General features: G+C 45.6%; 2 protein-coding genes across 2 annotated transcripts; both read left to right on the top strand.

Annotated features, from left to right (window-relative positions):
- The first annotated feature begins 3,602 nt into the window (after window positions 1–3,602).
- Window positions 3,603–8,435, top strand: LOC310681388 (ly6/PLAUR domain-containing protein 2-like). The gene is made up of 3 exons (XM_083449116.1): window positions 3,603–3,673; window positions 6,534–6,653; window positions 8,160–8,435. Exons 1-3 carry the CDS (start codon window positions 3,622–3,624, stop codon window positions 8,369–8,371), a joined length of 384 nt encoding a protein of 127 aa, XP_083305242.1. The 5' UTR covers window positions 3,603–3,621; the 3' UTR covers window positions 8,372–8,435.
- A 1,898-nt stretch (window positions 8,436–10,333) lies between these two features.
- Window positions 10,334–21,632, top strand: THEM6 (thioesterase superfamily member 6). Its single transcript, XM_083449101.1, has 2 exons — window positions 10,334–11,132; window positions 19,392–21,632. Exons 1-2 carry the CDS (start codon window positions 10,623–10,625, stop codon window positions 19,503–19,505), a joined length of 624 nt encoding a protein of 207 aa, XP_083305227.1. The 5' UTR covers window positions 10,334–10,622; the 3' UTR covers window positions 19,506–21,632.
- Window positions 21,633–23,607: the final 1,975 nt, after the last annotated feature.

Genomic DNA, 23,607 nt, shown 5'->3' with positions numbered 1-23,607 from the left:
GGTGGAGATTGGATAAGAACTTGCTGCGGACTCCAGTCTGTGGCACCCTGAGCCAATTACCTGTTGCTTTTGGGGACATGAATTACCGTGAATCGGCATAAGAACTTGCTGCGGACTCCAGTCTGCGGCACCCTGAGCCAATTACCTGTTGCTTTTGGGGACATGAATTACCGTGAATCGGCATAAGAACTTGCTGCGGACTCCAGTCTGCTACACCCAGAGCCAATTACCTGTTGCTTTTGGGGACATGAATTACCGTGAATCGGCATAAGAACTTGCTGCAGACTCAAGTCTGCTACACCTAGAGCCAATTACCTGTTGCTTTTGGGGACATGAATCACCGTGAATCGGCACAAAAATTAGGCGTTTTACAAGGTCACCCAGAAGCGCTTATAAAAATATTGAACCTCATGAATCATTGTCCCCGTAGCGGCATGTCGCTTTGGGTTTAGGAGAGGCCGTTCACAGCAGATGAGCACCAAAGCCTTGACAAAAGGACAGGTATTTGTGAGAGAGGTGTGCCCCTCTCAGGTGGGGCCCTTATCCTCTATCTCTCCAGATCACCCTGCCCTCCCAAAAATGTACCCAAAAAAAGGAGTTTTTTCTGGCCTGAGGCCTAGGAAGGTGTGTCGTTTCGAGACAAAACATTTCGAGAGAAACTCAGCTAAGAGCAAAGAATAGTTTTCCTTTTATTACCAGCGTCTCCCCATCTCGGCGCAAAAGATTGACTAGCGCTTAGGATGGAGTGATTTATTACCGTACAACAAGGCTGGAAAAAACGAGCAGCGAAAAAATATAAAGCAGCGGCAGAGTTTGAAGGTCCTGGGGAAATGGAATAAAAGGTCTGCTGTGCTTAAGACTGCAGTCTTAGTTACACCTAGGAGCATGCCTCGTACACCCAGGTTGTTATTGTTAATAATAATACAGTGGTATCTCGGGTTACATACGCTTCAGGTTACATATGCTTCAGTTTACAGACTCCGCTAATTCAGAAATAGTACCTCGGGTTAAGAACTTTGCTTCAGGATGAGAACAGAAATTGTGCGGTGGTGGCGCGGCAGCAGCGGGAGGCCTCATTAGCTAAAGTCGTGCTTCAGGTTAAGAACAGTTTCAGGTTAAGAACGGACCTCCGGAATGAATTAAGTACGTAACCAGAGGTACCACTGTAAAAATAAATTTTTGTTTATATCCCGCCCTCCCCAGCCGAAGCCGGGTTCAGAGCGGCTAACAACAATAAATGTTAACACAATTTACATAAAATAATAATCAATTAATTGAAATGCATTCTAAAATTAATTCATTCTAAAATCAATTCAGAGTCAAATTAATGGCAACCATTGGGCTAGAGTTCCATGAGGATTACAGAAGGAGGGGCTCAGGCTGTGCTTTGGCCAAAGGCCTGGTGGAACAGCTCTGTCTTGCAGGCCCTGCGGAAAGATGTCAAGTCCCGCAGGGCCCTAGTCTCTCGTGGGAGAGCATTCCACCAGGTTGGGGCCACAGCCGAAAAGGCCCTGGCTCTGGTTGAGGCCAGCCTAACCTCCCTGTGGCCCGGGACCTCCAATATGTTTTTATTTGAAGACCGTAAGGTCCTCCGTGGGACATACCAGGAGAAGTATGTTGTTATTATTGTTGTTGTTGTTGTTGCTGCTGCTGCTGTTGTTTATTGAATTTATATAGTGCCTTATACCCGCAGGTCTGAGCTGCCTCTGCCACAGTGGGAACTTGCCAATGAAAATTTCTCCTGGTTTACCAGCAGACTGCTAGGTTCTGTACACATGCAAAAAACGGTCTCCAAGCTGGAAGGCTTTAAAAGAGGATTTGGCGGATTCACGGAAGGGGAGGGGACTATTGCAGGGGGTTGGACTAGATGACCCTGGGTGTCCCTTCCAACTCTACAATTCTGTGATTGATGGCTACCAGCCCCAATGGCTATGCTCTGCCTCCACAGAAGGAGGTAGCAATACTTTGGAATCCCAGTTTCTGACGGAAAAAGATATAAAACAAACTGTGTGATAAAATCAAGACAATAGAAAAAGTAGAATGAGAACGATTGGAAGACTTTATTGGATAAGACATGATGTTGTATAAATATCAGGTGCTTTTAGTTGTTATTTTCTTTTTCTTTTCTAGATACTTTTAAACTTTTTGTACTTTTTGATGCGGAGAATTCTTTTCCCCCCCCCTCCTTTCTTTTTTCTTCTTCTTTTCTTTTCTGTGCTTAACTTTGTTGTGCTTACCTTTATAGTAAGATTGTATTTTAAACCAATAAAGATGTATTTATAAAAAGAATAAGAAAAGGGAATCCCAGTTTCTGGAATGCAGAGGAGCTGACAGATGCTTTTGTGTTTAGATTTTGCTTGGGGGTTTCCTCATCTGGCTAGCAGCTGTGAGAACAAGAGACAGGTCTTCTTGTGTTCTTATGTACACAGGCTCTGATTTTATACTGAATTGTCCCGCCTGGGTGTTGCGTTCATCCCTTCGAGATACTTCTGCCACCAAAAGCCCACCTCTCCTCGCCAAATCCTCATCTCCACATTTCCATCCCTCGGGACTCGTCTACTGTACGAAGTCTCTGTGGGCTCTGATTTTGTACAAAACTGACCCATCTGCATTCACCACCTGGAATAATAATCTTAATGGGCCAATATTTTCAGAATATCGCCTCTACTCAGCATTAACGAGGCTGCATTAATAGAGTGTCTCATTTCAGGGGCCGAAACTTAGCATTTGCAAATCTCTTCTTGCAAAACGTGCTTTGGGTTTCGAGGAATTCAAATCTGCTTTTATTTATTTATTGTGATTGCACAATATCTAGCTTGGTTTGACGAAGAAGCACAGAAACAGCTTTCGCAAAACAAAAGACTTTTCTCTCCTGAAATGTCAGGCGAAAACCTAAATATAGATCAATCAATCAGTAACAATACATAGCTGCAAGTACTGGGGCAATCATTTTCAATGGTATCTGTGTGCAATTTTACACACCAAGCAAAACGAAATTGCATTGATTCGACCAAAATAGGCCAAAGTCATGCTACCAGTTTTTAGCACCCCTCATTTGGGGAAGTGGAAAGGTGAAAAATTCACCGGTATCGATAACCCTCACCACAAATGGCTTTTGCACCGTCAAGACCCCAGCAGACAAGAAGGTGCGTCAGAGATATAGCTGTCAATGTTTTCCTTTTTTTAAGAGAAATTCCCTTCTTCCGAATAGGATTCCTCACAAGAAAAGGGAAAAGTTGACAGCTATCGTCAGAGAGGACTGTCTGCACAGATCTCCAACAATGAGCTACAGGCAACCCTTCAGGTCTACTTCTGTCCCAGATCAAGCCTGTGTGCTTTTTTCTTTTCTTTTTTTCTGACTGACACTTCTCTGTTCCCTCTTGTTCGCTCCTGGGCATGTCCCTAGAAGAACTGGGTGGAGGATGGAGGAGGTGTGGCTGCAAACAAAGGCATATCTTCTTCTCAGCGACTGAGAGAGCCCTTTCTCCTTGACAGCACAACTGACCACAGGACAGGAAAAGGGCTGTGGCCAGGTATATAATAAGGTCCCAGCAGAGCCCGGCAGGGACTTGGAACGAGTGCAGAGGAGCTTCCAGAAGCATCCAGAGTTTGCCTGCAAGGATGAAAGCATTCCTGGCTGTTGCGCTGGCCTTCCTGGCATCCTTAAAACTTGGTAAGATTCAATTCTATCTCGGGGTGTTGCCGGTGGCTTGGCTGTGAAACTGGAATGATTGTGTGAAGGAAAGAGAAGCTGAACCCTGCTCTCAAGGAGGTGTCGTGGCCGGCTATGGCCACCCAAGACTGAGAATCTGGAGCTGCACTCTGTACAATCTCAGGGGTGCTCTGCGATTTCTTAAATGGCGTTTCCGTGCGCTGCTCTGGTTTCACCAGAAGCGGCTTAGTCATGCTGGCCACATCACCCAGAAGCTGTACGCCGGCTCCCTCGGCCAGTAAAGCGAGATGAGCGCCGCAACCCCAGAGTCGGCCACAACTGGACCTAATGGTCAGGGGTCCCTTTACCTTTACGGTTTCTTAGAAATCGTGGAATTGTAGAATTGGAAGGGAACCAACGGGTCTTCTAGCCCAGAGGTCAGCAACCTTTTTCAGCAGGGGGCTGGTCCACCGTCCCTCAGACCATGTGGGAGGCCGGACTATATTTTGGGGGGGGGAAATAATGAACAAATTCCTATGCCCCACAAATAACCCAGAGATGCATTTTAAATAAAAGGACATGTTCTACTCATTTCAAAACACGCTGATTTCCAGACCGTCCGTAGGCTGTATTGAGAAAACAATTGGGCCACATCCAGCCCACGGGCCTTAGGTTGCCTACCCCTGTTCTAGCCTAATAATAATAATAATAATAATAATAATAATAATAATAATAAATTTTATTTATACCCTGCCCTCCCCGGCCAGAGCCGGTCTCAAGGCGGCTAACACCAGTAAAATTACAATAAAAACATAAGGGGGGGGGACCAATTTAAAATACAGGTTAAAATGCAATTTAAAATGCAGCCCAAGCACCTTCGATGCTGAAATCACAACTAAAGTGGGAGGGGTGGGTTGGTTACTGGTTTTGTCCCGTCCTTGTTTTCATTATGTATTTTGTGTTTTTTATCTTGTATTTCTGTTGATCTGTTGTATATCTGAGATCTACAAATAATACAAATAATATTAATAATATTAATAATAACAACAACAATAGAATTGATAGGGCTCAGCCTTTTTTGTGAAGCTGTGGGGTCCTCATAAGTAAGTTCTTGATTGGCTTCTGTAACAGGGGAATTAACGGGAATTAATTATTAGTAATAATAAGAACTTTGAGTCCGTGATTTGATAGAGGGAAAGAACATGGGGTTGTAGCCGGTGTTAGTCCTACTCAGAGTAGACCCATTGGCATTAATGGATGTGATCCACCTGGAATTATTCGTTTCAGTGGTTCTACTCTGAGTAAGCCTCCATGGCATGAACCCATGGTTTCTTGGTGCTTGATGTCTCAGGATGAAAGAGAAAGGAAAGCTTCAACATACGACTCATGAATCAGGGCTCACTAGATAGATCTGTCCAGGACGCAGGTGGCGCTGCAATCTAAACCACTGAGCCTCTTGGGCTTCCTGATCAGAAGGTCGGCAGTTCGAATCCCCGCGACGGAGTGAGCTCCTGTTGCTCTGCCCCAGCTTCTGCCAACCTAGCAGTTCGAAAGCATGCCAGTGCAAGTAGATAAATAGATACCACTGTGGTGGGAAAGTAAATGGCATTTCCGTGTGCTCTGGCTTACGTCACAGTGTTCTTTTGCGCCAGAAGCGGTTTAGTCCTGCTGGCCACATCACCTGGAAAGCTGTCTGTGGACAAACACCAGTTCCCTCGGTCTGAAAGCGAGATGAGCGCCGCAACACCATAGTCACCTTTGTCTGGACTTAACCATCCAGGGGTCCTTTACCTTTACCTAGATCAGCCTTTCGCAACCTTGGGTCCCCAGATGTTTTGGGACTACAACTCCCATCATCCCTAGCAAGGCCAGAGCTCAGGGATGATGGGAGTTGTAGTCCAACAACATCTGGGGACCCAAGGTTGAGAAACACTGACCTAGATAGATCTATAGCTCAGTAGTTGAGCAGCTGCTTTAAATGCAGAAATTCTTAGGTTCATTCCCCTGAATTTCTAGGTAGCACATGAAATAGGAACCTTCCTGACACCATGGAGAGCAGCTGCCAGCCAGTGTAGGAACTACCGAGCTCGATGGAGGAATGTGGTTTGACTCAGTGTATGGCAGTTTCAATAGGGACGTGGGTGGCGCTGTGGGTTAAACCAGAGAGCCTAGAACTTAGAATCATAGAATCATAGAGTTGGAAGAGACCACAAGGGCCATCGAGTCCAACCCCCTGCCAAGCAGGAAACACCATCAGAGCCCTCCTGACATATGGTTGTCAAGCCTCTGCTTAAAGACCTCCAAAGAAGGAGACTCCACCACACTCCTTGGCAGCAAATTCCACTGTCGAACAGCTCTTACTGTCAGGAAGTTCTTCCTAATGTTTAGGTGGAATCTTCTTTCTTGTAGTTTGGATCCATTGCTCCGTGTCCGCTTCTCTGGAGCGGCAGATCAGAAGGTCGGCAGTTCGAATCCCTGCAACGGGGTGAGCTCCCGTTGCTCGTTCCCTGCTCCTGCCAACCTAGCAGTTCAAAAGCACGTCAAAGTGCAAGTAGATAAATAGGTACCGCTCCGGTGGGAAGGTAAACGGCATTTCCGTGAGCTGCTCTGGTTTGCCAGAAGCGGCTTAGTCATGCTGGCCACATGACCCGGAAGCTTTATGCTGGCTCCCTTGGCCAATAAAGCGAGATGAGCGCTGCAACACCCAGAGTCGGTCACGACTGGACCTAATGGTCAGGGGTCCCTTTACCTTTACCTTTTTCTGACAATCCTTGCAGCGATTTGGCACATTTAATGGTGTAGTGCAGACAGAACCAAAGTCACCAGAGGTGAAAACGCAGCTCCAGGGCTGACACTCCAATTCCCTTTCCTCCTCTTACAGGGCTCTGTTTGCAGTGTTATAGCTGCCAAGACCCCACCGACCTCATCAACTGCCTGACTTTCGTCAACTGCTCCGCAGAGAGCACACACTGCAAGATAACGGTGCACTCGGTGGATTCAGGTAAGGATATGGGGAAGCAACCAAAACCGTGGATCAAAACCTCCGCCAAACAGGGGCACCCTGGTTTCGAACCGCAAATCCCATTTGGCCATTGGTTGTGCCGGCTGTTGCGTGTTGTATCCCAGAACCCTGTGGAGGGGGCGCCAAGTTGGCAAAGGCTGACCCTTTCCTCTGTTCCTGCATTGGCCTTTTATAGAATCGTAGAGGTGGAAGGGACCTTCAAAGCTCATCTAGCCCAACCCGCTCCAAGCACAGTTAAAGAATCACTTTCACGATTTGCATTCAAAATCACTGGAACCTGGGGTATCTTCCTTGATCCTGCAGCCACTGGCTTCATGCAAGTGATCCAATCTGGGCGGGATCTGTTCATCTCAACAGAAGAGGGCAGTTTCATGAACTGTGCTGCCTCCCTCCATTGAAGGCAGTGGGGTGTAGTGGTTAGAGTGTCGGACTGGGACCTGGGAGGCGAGGGTTCAAATTCCCACTCACTGGGTGACCTTGGGCCAGTCATTGTCTCTCAGCTTAGCCTACCTTGGAGGAGAGTTGTGATATAAATGTAATGATGTTCATTATGACAATGGTTAAATAAGAAATCAAGATGGCAAGCTTTTTATAAAAGAAGTGGGAAATGGTTTATTGACTATTTACCAAAAAAACCACCTGTAAACAGATAAGATCATTGGCAGGATTATTGTAATATCCTGCAGTTATTATATATTTAAAGTAGATGAATAAACGGTCAAATTAAGTTAATTTGGATATGCGGAAAATATTAAAAATAAATTTAAGGAACCGCAGGAAGAGGGAAGTCAAGTTCTAAAATGTTGAAATGAAGGTAAAATGTATAAAACTGAAAATCATAAATATAAAAAAATTATGAGACTGGAGCACTACAAGAGCTCGTAACAGGGGTGTAAGAAGCTCTAAGTGATTAATTAACCAATTTATATGTTTTAAGCCCACTTGTGATTTGCACCCCCTAATATTGAAGCTAGGCACACATGGCCTTGACAACTGAGCCACTGCGCACCTGGGATGCTTTCGCCAAAGCACCCTTATCTCAGTCTTTCTCTGCCTCCCCATTCCCAAGGGAGTGTCACCGTCCCAAACTGTGGTGCGCATTGCATTCCAAGGTTGCAGAGAGATTTCTAGCCATCAGGAGTGCATCTCCTGTTTATTAGCTCCTGTTTATTAGCTGGCCTCGGATAGGTCATCCGGGACATTTGGCAAGCCGTTGGCTAATCAAAGAACGGCCTCCCAACATCCCTAACAACAGGAACTAGGATATTTCATAAAATCACAGAATTGTAGAGTTGGAAGGGAACACATGGGTCTTCCAGCCCAACCCTCTGCAGTGCAGGGATATTTTTGCCCAACCTGAGTCTCGAACCCATGTCCCCGAGGTTGAGAGTCTCATGCTCTACCGACTGAGCTACCTTGCTTTGAAGAACAAGGCAGCATCACTGAAAAGCCTCCCTTCTCCACCTTCTCTCATTCTCCCTCCAGGATACCCCTTTTTCGGAAACATCACCGTCACCAAATCCTGCGCCAAAAACTGCGTGCCTTCTGAGCCAGATGGCATCGGTGAAACTCGCCCGGTCTACTGTTGTGACACCGACCTCTGCAACGTTGGCTCCGGGCAACAGGCCAGGGCCGCAACCTCCGCCACGGCTTTTATAGCTGCCCTCGCTTTTGGCCTCCTGTGGACCAGACTGTAAGGCTTCAGGAAGAGGGCGGGTGGATTTTGGAGGAACATCGCCCAGGAAACAGAAGAGGGGAAGGGGGGAAAAAACTTGGCCGTGTAATCTAGAGCAGGAAAAGCAATTTCCAGGATGTTTCCAAAGGTTTGTTGCCGTTCTCCCTTCAAACGGACATCAAGGGGTCAAGAAACTTTGGGGAAATAATTGCACAAGAGAGTGGATATCAGGGCTGTATAATCACTACCCGGCACACCTTCAGCCTGTAACCTGCTTAGCAGTTAAAAACATTAAAAATTATTTTAAGGCCTACCCTTGCGAGGATGGGCCGGATCAGGATTGCAAAACCATTTTGCATGCCTAGAGTGCTAGATGTCCTTAGCAATAAATAAACCAGGGTTTATAAATTTGCTTCCTCGCTAACCAAGTACTGTGATTTAAATACCAAGGCAAGGAAACGACATTTTGCAATCTGATTTCTGGAAGAGAAGGATTTCTGAAATAGGAGGTTGTGACAGGGGCGCTCCAGCTGTCCCTGAAAAGACATGGAAGAATTGTTTCACAGGGTGGGCTTGAGATGGCAGGAGCCCTGAACCGCAAGTGGGGTCTGAGCGCCTCAAGTACCGCGTCAGAGGGATCATTCAGGAGACAGGCGGTGCTTGAAAACTGAGAACGGTTTGCGAATAAATAAATATCTTTCTGCTCCTACAGCACTTGCCCCTTTCTTGTTGCAATGCTGTTAGCATTTGTAAACCGATGTTTTAGCCTACCTTATTTGTTAGAATTGGCTGTTTTAGGGATTTAAATAAAAGTGTTTTTTTAAAGAATCCCGTCTGTCGATCACATTATGTTCTGTATCCATCATCACGCACACACACAACACATTCAGCATTCAAACATATTACTTAATGTAACCTCGCCACTGAGAAGATGGAGCTATTGATAGAACAAGGTCTTGATTTTGGTCATTAACATCGTTAAAGAAAGGGGTCCACGTTTCTTCATTTCATTTCAATGCTTATATTTCTATGCAAACCTTATAGAGGCACAATTACTATTCCGTTTATGAAATCTTGTGTTTCAGAAACATGACTCTTCTTCCCCACTCTTCAACAAGATTGCTTTAGTAATACTTATAATTCTAGTTGTTTTAACCTGCTGTTCGGCGACTCTTGTCTCCCTGCTCTTATTCTGGCTTCTTCTTATAATTATTGTATCTTGTAAATTGTTGTATTTTTAGCTATTTTTAAACTGCTATTTTATGCTGCTTTTCCCTCACACGAGTCACAAAGCAACTTACATGCAATGAATGATAACATCGTAGCGCATCACAATCACAACATAAATCATATAAAACAATTAACAAATCATCAGTAAAACAACGCTTTTGCCTGGAGCCTAAAGGTGTATAATGTGTATAATGAAGGCGCCAGGCGAACTTCCCTGGGGAGAGCATTCCACAGACAGGGAGCCACCACAGAGAAGGCCCTGCTCTGGTGTTGCCACCCTCCAGACCTCTCAAGGAGGAGACGCAGAAGATGATCTCAGGGTTTAGAACTTTAAAGCGTTAAGAGCAGAAGGTGGAAAACATGAAAACAAGGAGAAGAGGCAGGATTGAAGATTCAGAGGTCCAGACTATGGGGAAAAATCAATAATTACCATTTGGATTACAATTTGGTCTTTTTTAAAATTTTAGTTTCTTGTTTTTAATTGGATATTGATGTGGATATGTTGATTGGCTGTTTTTACTGGAAAATCAATAAAAATGATTTTAAAAAATGAAGATCTCAGGGTCTGGGTAGTAAAACAATCACCTTCTATTAACAACATAAGTAATAATAAAAAAAGCTAAACAGCCGAACCACAAGAAAAGGCATATGATAAATTTCACATATTATAAAATTCCTGGAAGGTGTCTCATTTTTTTTAACTGTTGAAAAAATAAAAAAAATAATTTTGCAGAGAGCTGGCGGCGCGCAAGGGGGAGCTGTCCAGCAGACTCGTGCAAGCGAGAAAGCGGCATCATCGTTACATAAGGCCGGCCGAGGAAAACGCTGAAGCTGCGCAGGAAGCCGGAGAGGCGGCTCGGCGCGCAATGGAGGAGGAGGGCGGAAGACGGCAGAAGGAAGAGGAGGAGGAACCGTGCCGGTGACCTTCGCTCCCCGGCGCCGGCTTTGCAAGACGGCTGCAAGCGCAGCTTCCCACGCGCGCAGCCGGTTTCCTCTGCAAGCACCGCCTCGACGGCGCGCCCAGCTCTTCTTTCCTTTGCGCCATGGCGGAGCTGGCGTGGGCTCTGGGGGCCTTGGCCGCCCTGTTCGCCCTGCTGGACGGCTGGTACCTGCTGCGGGTGCCCGTGACGCTGCTGTACGCGCGCTGGGCGCTGCCCACGGTGTGGGACTTGCTGGAGGAGCAGAGCTTCGCCAGCCGGGTGCTGCCGTCGGACCTGGACTGCCTGGTGCACATGAACAACGCGCGCTACCCGCGCGAGGCGGACCTGGCGCGCCTGGCGCACTTCACCCGCTGCGGGCTGCTGCGCGCCGTCCGGGGCTTAGGCGCGCACACGGTGCTGGCCGCCTCGACGTGCCGCTACCGCCGCTCGCTGCACCTGCTCGAGCGCTTCGACGTGCGCACCAGGCTGCTGGGCTGGGACGCGCGCGCCTTCGTCCTGGAGCAGCGCTTCGTGCGCGCACGGGACGGCTTCGTGTGCGCCGTGCTCCACGTCCGGCTGCACGTGGTGGGGGCCAGCCCCGCGCAAGCCGTCGAGATCCTCTGCCGCAGGAAGGTGAGTCGGAACCGGGGGGGGGGGGGGGATGAGCCTAGCCAGGATTTTGGTTCTTGGGGGGCAGCCAAAGTTGCTGAGCTTCTTTTGGGGTTGGGACAGAATCTCAGGTAAAGGGACCCCTAACCATTAGGACGACTCTGGGGTTGCGGCGCTCATCTCGCTTTATTGGCCGAGGGAGCGGCGTGCAGCTTCTGGGTCATGTGGCCAGCATGACTGAGCCGCTTCTGGCGAACCAGAGCAGCGCACGGAAACGCCTTTACCTTCCCGCTGGAGAGGTACCTATTTATCTACTTGCACTTTGACGTGCTTTCGAACTGCTAGGTGGACAGGAGCAGGGACCGAGCAATGGGAGCTCACCCCATCGCAGGGATTCAAACCACTGGCCTTCTGATCGGCTCTGTGGTTTAACCCACAGCGCCACCCACGTCCCTGAACCTCAGATAATGGCGTGCTTTTCCGTGATATTCGTGGATCTGCCCCCCCAACAAAATTCTGCAACACCCCCCCCCCAAAAAAAAAATAGAAATCCTGGCCACGTCCAAGGGCTAGGGTAGGCCGAGTGGGTGCAAAATTTTTCTTCGGATCCTAATAATTCACTAAACCTAAACATTTAGCACTGTTGTTTGTTTGTCTTATTGAATTTATATACAGTGGTGCCTCGCAAGACGAAAAGAATCCGTTCCGTGAGTCTCTTCGTCTAGCAGTTTTTTTGTCTTGCGAAGCAAGCCCATTAGTGGATTAGCGCTATTAGTGGTTTAGCGGCTATTAGCGGCTATTAAAGGCTTAAGGGATTAGCGGATTAGCTGCTAAAAGGCTATTAGCAGCTTAGTGCCTTAGAAAAAGGGGGTGGGGAGCGAAAAAAACCCCCAGGAATCGCAAGACATTTTCGTCTTGCGAAGCAAGCCCATAGCAAATTCGTCCTGCGAAGCACCTCCAAAACGGAAAACCCTTTCGTCTAGCGGGTTTTCCGTCTTGCGAGGCATTCGTCTTGTGGGGCACCACTGTACTGCCCTTTCCCCCCAGGGGTCTCAGGACGGTTCACAGAATAAAATCAAGATATAAAACCATAAAATACCTAATAAAAATAAGACACCCCCCCCAAAAAAAAACCACTTTAAAAGGGCATAGGATGGAAATCGGATCAACCAAAGGCCTGGTTAAAAAGGAACGTTTTGCCTGGCGCCTAAAGGTGTCAGGTGAACTTCCCTGGGGAGAGCATTCCACAGATGGGGAGCCACTGCAGAGAAGGCCCCGTTCTCGTGTTGCCACCCTCCGGACCTCTCAGGGAGGAGGCACACGAAGGAGGGCCTCAGAAGATGATCTCAAGGTCCAGGTAGGTTCATATGGAAAGAGGTATGTGAAGGCTTTACAGGTCAAAACCAGCACTTTTAATGGGGCCTGGAAACTAACTGGTAGCCAGTGCAATCGGACCAGGATCAGTGTAATATGCTCAAACCGTCTTGCCAGTCCGGTGAGCAACGGTGGAATTAAATAAGGTTCAGGGTAGACAAGAAGAGGTACTCAAAGTCTGGTTAATCTATGGAAATCTCATGCCACCGATTTGTAAGGCATGTGCGAGCAAATTCAGCTGAGCCAGGCCGGACTGTCTAATTTAAGGTTTCCATCGATCTCCTCAGACAATTCAACATGCATGGGGACATAAGAAGAATTCTTCTCTGTGAATTTGTCTAGCCCTCTTTCAAAAGCTGGTGCCCAGCATTGTCTCTTGTGGCAGGGAGTTCCATGGATAAAACTATGGAAACACTTTGTGCTGATTCCTCTACAGTGAGCAGGAGCAGGGACCGAGCAACGGGAGCTCACCTCGTCGCAGGATTCGAACCGCCAACCTTCTGATCAGCAAGCCCTAGGCTCTGTGGTTTAACCCACAGCGCCACCCGCATCCCCAATGGGAAGGGTAGAGAGGCCATAATTATACCCACTATGACAAGCGCAGCTGCGCCATTAGGATCCAAACAGGCCAAAATCCTGCTGGCCTTTTTTTTAATGTATACAGTCGTATCTTGGAAGCCGAATGGAATATTTATGTATGCAACTACAGCGGCAAGGTTATTGATTACTAAAAATTGGAAAAGCAGCAGCTTCCCAACTAAAACAGACTGGTTATCTAAAATGATGGAATACTTCCATATTGCCGAACTAACAGGGAGGATAAGAGGAGATATGGTACAAAAAGTGACTAATGAATGGGCTATTTTTAAGGAATACATCAACATTTGTGTGGAAAAAGTAGAATTTCTGACAGATACTGAGTGAATCCAGAAAAGGATTAGAGTGAAAGGAGAGTAAAGTTAAGATAAAAGAAGAGATTAAGGAAATAATGAAATGCGTTTAAGCTAGTTGGGAAAATAAAGTAGCGTAACAAGAATGGCTGGAAGTCAAGTCACTTGGTGGGTGTCTGTGTGGGGTAGGTGTGTAGGTATGTTGAAATGTACAGTATAGGTAGGTATTATATAGAGTAATGTAGTAATGTATTATATAGAGTAATGTAGTAATGTTTTATGTTATGAAAATTAGTGTGTTGTGTATGTGTATTGTGTAAATGTATATGTATGTGTTTTATATGTTATTTTTTTAAAAAAATAATTAAGGAAGTCGAATGGAATCTGTTCCGGAAGTCCGTTTGACTTCCAAAACGTTCGGAAACCAAAGCGCAGCTTCCGATTGGCTGCAGGAGGCTCCCACAGCCAATCAGAAGCCCCGTCGGATGTTTGGTTTCCAAAGAACGTTCACAAACCGGAACAGCCACTTCTGGGTTTGCGGCATTTGGGAGCCGAAACGTTCGACTCCCAAGACGTTCAGGATCCAAGGTCCTTCTAAAACGGCTGATTTTTAATTGGAACATTTTCAGGGAAGCGTGTTCTTGACACCTGATTCCATCAGCGTTTATAACGCACGTATTACGTTTTGTGTAACAGCTTAGAGGTTTTGATCAGAGGTCGGCAAGGCTTACCGGACATGGGCCGGATCACTCCCGTGGAGATCCTCCGTGGGCCGGGCCGCTGAGCGCGCCACCGGAAATCGCTTCTGCGCATGCCCAGACGCCGGAAATCATGCCTGCGCAGAAGCAGTTTTTGGCATCTGGGCATGTGCAGAAGCGATTTCCGGTGCTGCGGAAGTGCGTAGATGCGATTTCCAGTGTCTGGGCATGCACAGAAGCGATTTCTGGAGCCGTGTAAGAGAGCCCCCGCGCCACGCTGCAACAGTTTAGTGCAGCGCTCGGGGACTCACTGAGTGGGCAGCTCAGAGGCCGGTTAAGCAACCCTCATGAGCCGCTTCCAGCCCATGGGCCTTAGGTTGCCAACCTCTGCTTTTATATATCTATATATCGTATCTTTATTAATTTAAAATAAATACATTTATGAAAAAACAGAAGGACAAACAAGTAAACAAACATACAGACAAACAAACAAACAAATAACAGAAGAATCAAACAAACCACCGCACCATAAGATACAACAAGATTAATATAACTATCATCAAATATGTTCCTGGTCCTGAAAACAATTATAAAACTTGTAGAGAAGAAAATTAAAAATGACTTCCAATTAATCTCACTGTACTTTATCCATTACTTTATATCACACAGTTACATATTTCTTATATAGCTTCTTTTTACCTCCCTACAAACTTGTATTTATACAATACAGGGACCAGTCTAATTCTGCCAAGATGTTTCCTTTTATTCCATAATTTTCTAAAGGTTTCTCAATCCTTATAGACTTTTTGTTTTGGTTGGCCTCTTACCCTTCCTGTCGCTTTCTCTAGCTGCAGATATTCTACCATTAGGATCTGCCAATCTTCCATGTTTTTCCAATTTCTTGCTACTAAAATTCTGGCCGTCGTTATTCCGTACATGAACAATGTTCTTTTATGGACCTATGCTTTTGATGATGAAGCATTGCGTAAATCCTATATAATTAAAGGTTAACATGCCGCCACCCGCAAATGCCTTTCACCTAGAAAGCTAGCATGTCAGGGACAAACCATGAGCTCCCTGATATCACCATGAGCAGAGAAGCAGAATTCATAGGAGAAGAGAAACAACCTCCTAATTACCAGTAGTTACGAATGAGCCAGCTATGTAATTTACAGAGCTTCTGGCAAGGAGAAATTGCATTAATAAGGCTCTTGGAAGATGCTCAGGGGAGAATACCATTGCATGCTCACTGCTGTGTCCCAGTGGATTGACAGAAGTCTGTGACATAGGATTATAGAAACAGCAAACAGTCTTGTTGTTGTTGTTTAGTCGTTTAGTCATGTCCGACTCTTCGTGACCCCCTGGACCAGAGCACGCCAGGCACTTCTGTCTTCCACTGCCTCTCGCAGTTTGGTCAAACTCATGCTGGTAGCTTCAAGAACACTGTCCCACCATCTCGTCCTCTATCGTCCCTTTCTCCTTATGCCCTCCATCTTTCCCAACATCAGGGTCTTTTCCAGGGAGTCTTCTCTTCTCATGAGGTGGCCAAAGTCTTGGAGCCTCAGCTTCACAATCTGTCCTTCCAGTGAGCACTCAGGGCTGATTTCTTTAAGAATGGAGAGGTTTGATCTTCTTGCAGTCCATGGGACTCTCAAGAGTCTCCTCCAGCACCATAATTCAAAAGCGTCAATTCTTCGGCGATCAGCCTTCTTTATGGTCCAGCTCTCACTTCCATACATCACTACTGGGAAAACCATAGCTTTTACTATACAAACCTTTGTTGGCAAGGTGATGTCTCTGCTTTTTAAGATGCTGTCTAGGTTTGTCATTGCTTTTCTCCCCAGAAGCAAGCGTCTTTTAATTTCGTGGCTGCTGTCACCAAACAGTCTTACTACACCTTAAAGGCTTAACAGGCAGGGTGGATTTGATTTCAATCAAATCAATTGAAATCACAATTTAGATCAAGATTTAAAACACTGGTCAGTAAGGCTTGATTTTAATCTTTTTCCCCCCAGAAAGACTCATTGTTGCTGGTGTAATCTTAATATTTAACAACCTGATGAAGATTTCATTTTTGGAATAATAAACTTTCAGAGTACTTTTTATAGTAATATCAAAAATTACAGATTTGGTTATACTATTAGAAATACGTAGACAGGTAATTATGAAATATTGTGAGGTTTAAAAAGTCAACTGTTTATATTTGGACAACTTTTCTGCTGTACTTTATTGGAAGGAGAAAAATAATCATTTCCTTAAAAACAATTTGAACAAATTATTTAACTAAAGCAATAAGACTATAGCAGATGTATCCATGTTTGTTAACTGATGCGGTTAAACAATTAAAAAAAAAACCTTAGACTGAGTTTTAGCACACATGAAAAACTTAAAATAAACCCTTATTTCCTGATGAATAGCCTTTGGACTATAATGTAACTTAAATAGAAAACTATCTTTAGAAAGGTTTTTCCTCCAAAAGCATTTTATTTTTAAAATCTGATTTAAATAAAAAAAAGATTTAAATAAATAAATAAATAAATAAATAAATAAATAAATTTTAAATCATTTATTTTATCCACCCTGTTATGAGGTTTACTACTTACTCAAAATGTTGGTGGACTCAAGCCTGCCTTGTCAGTTTCTTGAAGTGATCTCTTAGCTGGCAGATATATAAATGAGGAAATCTTGAGCGGTACGGCAGTGAGTTGCAAAAAATTAGTGAGTGGCCCCTGTGGTGCATTGGTTACAGTAGAGGTTCCCAAACTTATTTGGCCTACTGCCACGTTTCCAGGAAAAAATTACTCAGCACCCCCCTGGAAATCTGCCTTCTTTAAGCGACAAACAGAGAGATACAGTGCCAAATTTGCATTCGTTTATGTATCTGTATTTCTACCTACGTACGACAACATTGGCCGAATCCTGGTATGCCCCGTGGAGGACCTTAAGGTCCACAAATGACAACATTTTGGAGGTCCCAAGTCGCAAGGTGGTTAGATTGGTCTCAACTAGGGCCAGGGCCTTTTCAGCACTGGCCCCCGACGTGGTGGAACACTCTGTCACAAGAGACTAGGGCTCTGCGGGACTTGACATCTTTTTGCCTGCAAGACAGAGCTGTTCCGCCTGGCCTTTGGTTTGGACTCAGTCTGACCCTTGTCTTTTCCCTCCCCTTATGGTCTTGATTTATCGGCTACTTTTAAAATGAGGCTGCATTTTAAATTGCATTTTAACTTGTATTTTAAATTGGGGGTTTTTCCCCTACCATGTTTTTTACTGTGATTTTATTGGTGTTAGCTGCCCTGAGCCTGGCTCTGGCCAGGGAGGGTATAAATAAAAATTATTATTATTATTATTATTATTATTATTATTATTATTATTATTATATAGACAGGGAAGCTGTGATCCACTTCCTGGGCCTGGGGAAGCTGGAAAGGGTCTCCCCCCCCCCCAGCCCGAGAAAACCCCTCGCCTCCAGCACAATGGCCAGATCCAGGGGAAATCTATGTCCCCATCTCACAACCGCGCCCGACCTGGTCGTTAGCATCATTACGCAACAGATGAAACATGTACGAAGGGTTTTTCAAAAGTTTCAGATATCCGAAAGTGCCGTGGCAGTAATTCCAATTTTGTTACCAAATTTGGCCCTTTTTTCACGTTAAGAAATCAGATTTTGAGAACTGGATTGCTGTTTCTTTTTTCCCCCCCCCACGTGAAAACCAGCTTTTGTTCCTCGGATTCATATTGTATTCCGCCACCCATTGTCCCCTAGGAGTATTTCATCTTCTTTCTCTGTTGTTGTTGTTTTTTAAAATAATCTTTACTTTTTTTAAATAATCTTTACTAATTTTAATTACACACTTATACAAAGAATTTACAATCTCATACTACAAAAAGAAAATTAAAGAAAAAAGAATTAAGAAAAAAGAAAAGAAGAAAATACAGGGAAAAGAAAGAAGGAAAAGCAAATTTACATTCATAAAAAAACCCCTTAATTAATACTTAATTAAACACTTAAATAAAAAAGACTTCTGACAAAACGAGTCTTCCAGTCATTCGCATAGCTGTCAACGTTTCCCTTTTTTTAAAGGAAATTCCCTTATTCCGAATAGGATTCCTCGCAAGAAAAGGGAAAAGTTGAATTCTCATTGTACTGTCGTTTTTTCCGCACAGTTTTATATTCTTTAATATCGCTCCCGTCTACTCCACAAACGGTATTTGTTGCATTTACAAGTATCACTCAAGTTCTGCTAATATGGTGTGATTGGTACAATATGATCTTATATAATCCTTAAATATTCTCCATTCTCCAAATATTTTCTGGTTCAATACTCCTCTAACTCTTCCCGTCAGTTTTGCTAGTTGTAAATATTCTAACATGAGTATCTGCCAATCCGTAATTGTCATTATTGTTTCGTTTTCCCACTTCCTCGCCACAATAATTCTTGCTGCTGTGGTGGCATGCATGAACAGTGGTCTTATGTCTTTCTTAATTTCTAATGGTAAAATGCCTAAAAGAAAGATCTCTGGGGGTTTTTTTAAAGGTAAGTCTGAATAATTTCTTAAATTCATTATAGATATTATCCCAGAATTCCCTGATGATTGCACAAGTCCACCACGTGTGATAGTATGACCCCACATCTATAACAAATTGGTGAAGTAATAGTGCCACTGTATTCTGCTCTGGTCAGACCTCACCTGGAGTACTGTGTCCAGTTCTGGGCACTACAGTTCAAGAAGGACACTGACAAACTGGAACGTGTCCAGAGGAGGGCAACCAAAATGGTCAAAGGCCTGGAAACGATGCCTTATGAGGAACGGCTAAGGGAGCTGGGCATGTTTAGCCTGGAGAAGAGGGGGTTAAGGGGTGATATGATAGCCATGTTCAAATATAGAAAAGGATGTCACATAGAGGAGGGAGAAAGGTTGTTTTCTGCTGCTCCAGAGAAGCGGACACGGAGCAATGGATCCAAACTACAAGAAAGAAGATTCCACCTAAACATTAGGAAGAACTTCCTGACAGTAAGAGCTGTTCGACAGTGGAATTTGCTGCCAAGGAGTGTGGTGGAGTCTCCTTCTTTGGAGGTCTTTAAGCAGAGGCTTGACAACCATATGTCAGGAGTGCTCTCATGGTGTTTCCTGCTTGGCAGGGGGTTGGACTCGATGGCCCTTGTGGTCTCCTCCAACTCTATGATTCTATGACCCTCCTTTATGCATTTTCGCTAGTTTCAAGGCGGTAAATTCACAGCACGCTATAACCTTAGGCAGAACATCACGAAGATGTTATATAGACGGCATAATATCCCCTTATTTCTCTGCTCTTATAGGTGGAGTCTCCTGAACTTCCTGAGGAAATACTACACTGGTTGAAATACAATGAAGTCAACAGCCAAAAGTTACGGGCAGAGAGCGATTTGCAGGAAAACAACAAGGAAGAGTAATGGGATACCTCAAACCCGTTATGACCTCAGTGCAGGATCCTTCCTGCGGAATCGCTGAGGATTATGAAGACTCCCCTTTTCAGCTACCGTGAGAAATATAAAGTTCTTGCACTGCAGCAACAACCAAGCCAGCCAATTTGATAGTCAGCCCCAAAGGATTGGGACCACGCGGAGCAATCTTATGGTTCTACCCTGTCGGCAGCCGTACACAGGGAAATAACGTCACGCCAATCCAACTGTAGTATAGCACTGGATTTAGTCGCGATCCTGTCCTCATCCACTGGGCATTACTCGAGAACAGGAATGCTGTCCCCCTGTTCTTAACCTGTTCTTGTTTACGAAAGCCAGCCCTGATAGTTCTGAGGTGACCATCATGGCCCAGAAAACCTAGGAGAGATGTGTTTTGGGTCTAAGAAAGGGGAACCCAATTGACGTCTTAATTTGAGATCACCACAGATCCAGGGCTCTGCAGAAACCAAAGTATAAACAGGCAACCTAAGTCTTGCGGGGAAGCCTGGGTTGTCGTCTGCTTACAGACTGGAGCCAGCGACGTTGCTCTCCAGATGTTGTTGAACTAAAGCACACCTCGTTGGCTGAGGCTGATGAGGGTCCACAACATCTGCAGAGCATCGTTTTGGCTACCCCAATCTACTGTGACGGATCTGCTGCCGTTTCGCATTCGCACACGGCTGGCTTCATGCAAACACTTGAAATCGGAAGTGGGGGACCGGTGGCCCTCCAGATGTTCCTGGGACTACATCTCCCATCATCCCAGGCCATTGTGGCTGGGGCGGATGGGAGTTGGAGCTCCAAACAAGATCTGGAAGGCCACAGGTTGCACATCCCTCCAGTGTACATCCATCAGAGTCCAGGTAGACCACACAAGACCTTCAACTCTTTCTGCTGGAAGGTGTTGTAGGCCTCCTAGCAGAAAGAGTTGTGCCAGGCAGGCCCCACCCGTGGCCAGCTGATTTTTCTTGAAGTGGGGGACATTCCAATATTAGCTCAGGCTTCCTGAAACTCAGCCCTCCAGATGTTTTGGGACTACAACTCCCATGATCCCTAACTAGCAGGACCAGTGGTCAGGGATGATGGGAATTGTAGTCTCAGAACATCTGGAGGGCCGAGGTTGAAGAAGCCTGACTTAGCTGAAAGGGAATTTCATCACATCTGATTCCCACAGCCTTGCATGAGCTAGCACCAGTTTAACACAGCAGAGACAATCAGGGTATGATGTTCACAGCACCAGATATACAAAACAGGCACAGACTTATTTCATTCTACATGGTTCTTCTGTTCCAGAGAGATTTTTCCCCCCGTACTTCTGGTGAACCAGGAGGAAACCAGCGTGGTTTAAAATAGCTTTGAGGAAAAATTGTTGTTCGTTCTTTATTGTTACTGTATTTAATTATTCGGTGCTGAAGATTGGTTGGTGGTTTTCAAAAGGGGTTCTTTTTTAAAAAAAAGTTAATCTAGTGGAATGAACAGATCAACCATTTTGCACAGGAGAGAATCAGCACTGTCTTCAAGTCTTATTTATTTAACTTATTTTCTTTTGCACTGATATGTTGCTTTTTTCCGTTCGAGGCGGTTTGCAATCTTGAAGTGAGAGCTGGCAGCCCAGCAGAGGGAGGAAAACATAGAGGAACATGATAAAAATTGGGTACCAGTTCCTGCACAATTTAAACAATTCCGTACTGACCACAGAGGGAGCCTGGTTGGGAGGAGAGGGGTGAAATTGCAGTCTCACCTGCATAGATTATGTGGGCAGGTGAAAGTTAGACAGCAAGTTACACCAAGGATCGCTAATGTTATTCCCCTGCAGCTATTGTGCTATAACTCCCCATCACTCCTGACCAGCCGCCATGTTGGCTGGGGGCTGATGGGAGCTTGGAGCAAGGCTAGGGGACACAGTTTGGTACAGCTGAGTTAGAAAATACAACTTCAGGCATGTTCTCCCAAGCATATCTTCAATTGACTTGCAAATTGTGAGATCTCCCCACAAAAAAGTATTCCATTTTAAAAAACGTTCCTTGCCAGTCCCCCTCCTACTGTGGTACCTTCAATGAACAGTGGTAAATTTTACATGTAACGCAAATGCAGCTAAATAAATATGGGCTGGTGCTACTGTGTTTGTCTTCTTTGTTCCTATTTTGGGGGGTTTCCGGGGCAAATTTGACCATGTTTCACCCATTTGCACAATGCGCCTTTTTGGTTCTCATCAGGTTTGTGGAGTTAAACTATGGAACTCCTTCCCACAGGATGCAGTGATGGGGCCCCCGGCGTGGGTGGCTTTAAAAGAGGATTGGAACGAATCTGGAGTGGAGTCCAACCTTGTACAGTGGTACCTCAGGTTACATACTCTGGGCGGCTTCCAACAAAATATTAAAATACAGTAATGCACCAAACATTAAAAGCTTCCCTAAACAGGGCTGCCTTCAGATGTCTTCTAAAAGTCTGGAACTTGTTTTGCTCTTTGACATCTGGTGGGAGGACGTTCCACAGGGTGAGTGCCACTACCGAGAAGGCCCTCTGCCTGATTCTTGTAACTTGGCTTCTTGTAGTGAGGGAACCGCCAGAAGGCCCTTGGAGCTGGACCTCAGTGTCCGGGCAGAACGATGGGGGTGTAGACGCTCCCCCCCCCCACCAGGTGCACAGAATGGCCGCCGCTCCGGGCGCCGGTGAAGCTAGCTTTGCCACTGTACAGAATCCGCAACCATAGGATAGCTTGGATGGCTTTAGAAGGGAAATACAGTGGTGCCCCGCAAGACGAATGCCTCACAAGACGGAAAACCCGCTAGACGAAAGGGTTTTCCGTTTTTCAATGCGCTTTGCAGGACGAATTTCCCTATGGGCTTGCTTCGCAAGACGAAAATGTCTTGCGAGTCTTGAGATTTTTTTTCGCTCCCCACCCCCTTTTTCTAAGCCACTAAACCGCTAATAGCCTTTTAGCAGCTAATCTGCTAAGCCTTTAATAGCCGCTAAATCGCTAATAGCGCTAAGCCACTAAGCCGCTAATAGGATTGCTTTGCAAGACGAAAAAACCGCTAGACGAAGAGACTCGCGGAACGAATTAATTTTGTCTTGCGAGGCACCACTGTAGACCATTTGTGGCAATAGATGGAAAGGAGACTGCTTTGAGACTCAAGTGGTGAGAAGTGGGGTACACCAATTAAAATAAATAACAAGTGCCTACTAGCTGTGATTTTTATTCTTTGCCTCCGCAGATGGCGACCGTAGGCCTCCGAGTCCTGGTTACTGGGGAAACACAGGTGGAGAGAGGGCTGTCATTGCATTTTAAATAAAAGCACACATTCTACTCATGCAAAAACACACTGATTCCCGGACTGTCCATGGGCTGGATTTAGAAGGTGATTGGGCCAGATTCAGCCCCTGGGTCTTAGTTTGCCTACCCATGCCTTAGTTCAGGAGTCAGCAAACTTTTTCAGCAGGGGGCTGGTCCACCGTCCCACAGACCAAATTCCTATGCCCCACAAATAACCCAGAGATGCATTCTAAATAAACGCACACATTCTACTCATGTAAAAACACGCTAATTCCCGGACCGTCTGTGGGCTGGATTTAGAAGGCGATTGGGCCAGAATTGGCCCCCGGGCCTTAGTTTGCCTACCCATGGTCTAAATGGAGGAAATTAATAGGGCAGGCAGGGAGAGTTTTTGGAGAGAAAGTGTAGCTCAGACTGGCTCTGCAAAGCCCCATGGTGCTGCATTAATTTGATTTTATATGATAACTTGGAGAACACGCTGCCTAAGCTACCTGCGTTCTTTAGGAGGGCTGAGCGCTTTGCTTTGCAGCCCAATAACCACTAGAGGGAGAAACTCCCAGCCGCAGTTTGAATGCCAGAGACCTCTGCGCTCCGTCTCTGGCATGTACAGGAATGCGCAAAGGCAACGTGAGATGCGGCAGGAGAAAATGACCTCGCTGCATTTGAAGCTACAGTGGTACCTCGGGTTAAGTACTTAATTCGTTCCGGAGGTCCGTTCTTAACCTGAAACTTAATCTGAAGCACCACTTTAGCTAATGGGGCCTCCTGCTGCTGCCGTGCCGCTGGAACATGATTTCTGTTCTCAACCTGAAGCAA

Source organism: Podarcis tiliguerta (assembly GCF_965153285.1).
Source record: "Podarcis tiliguerta genome assembly, chromosome: 7".
Lineage (NCBI taxonomy): Eukaryota > Metazoa > Chordata > Lepidosauria > Squamata > Lacertidae > Podarcis > Podarcis tiliguerta.
The sequence above is the reverse complement of the archived record's forward strand: the minus strand, read 5'-3'. Positions and strand labels throughout refer to the sequence as shown.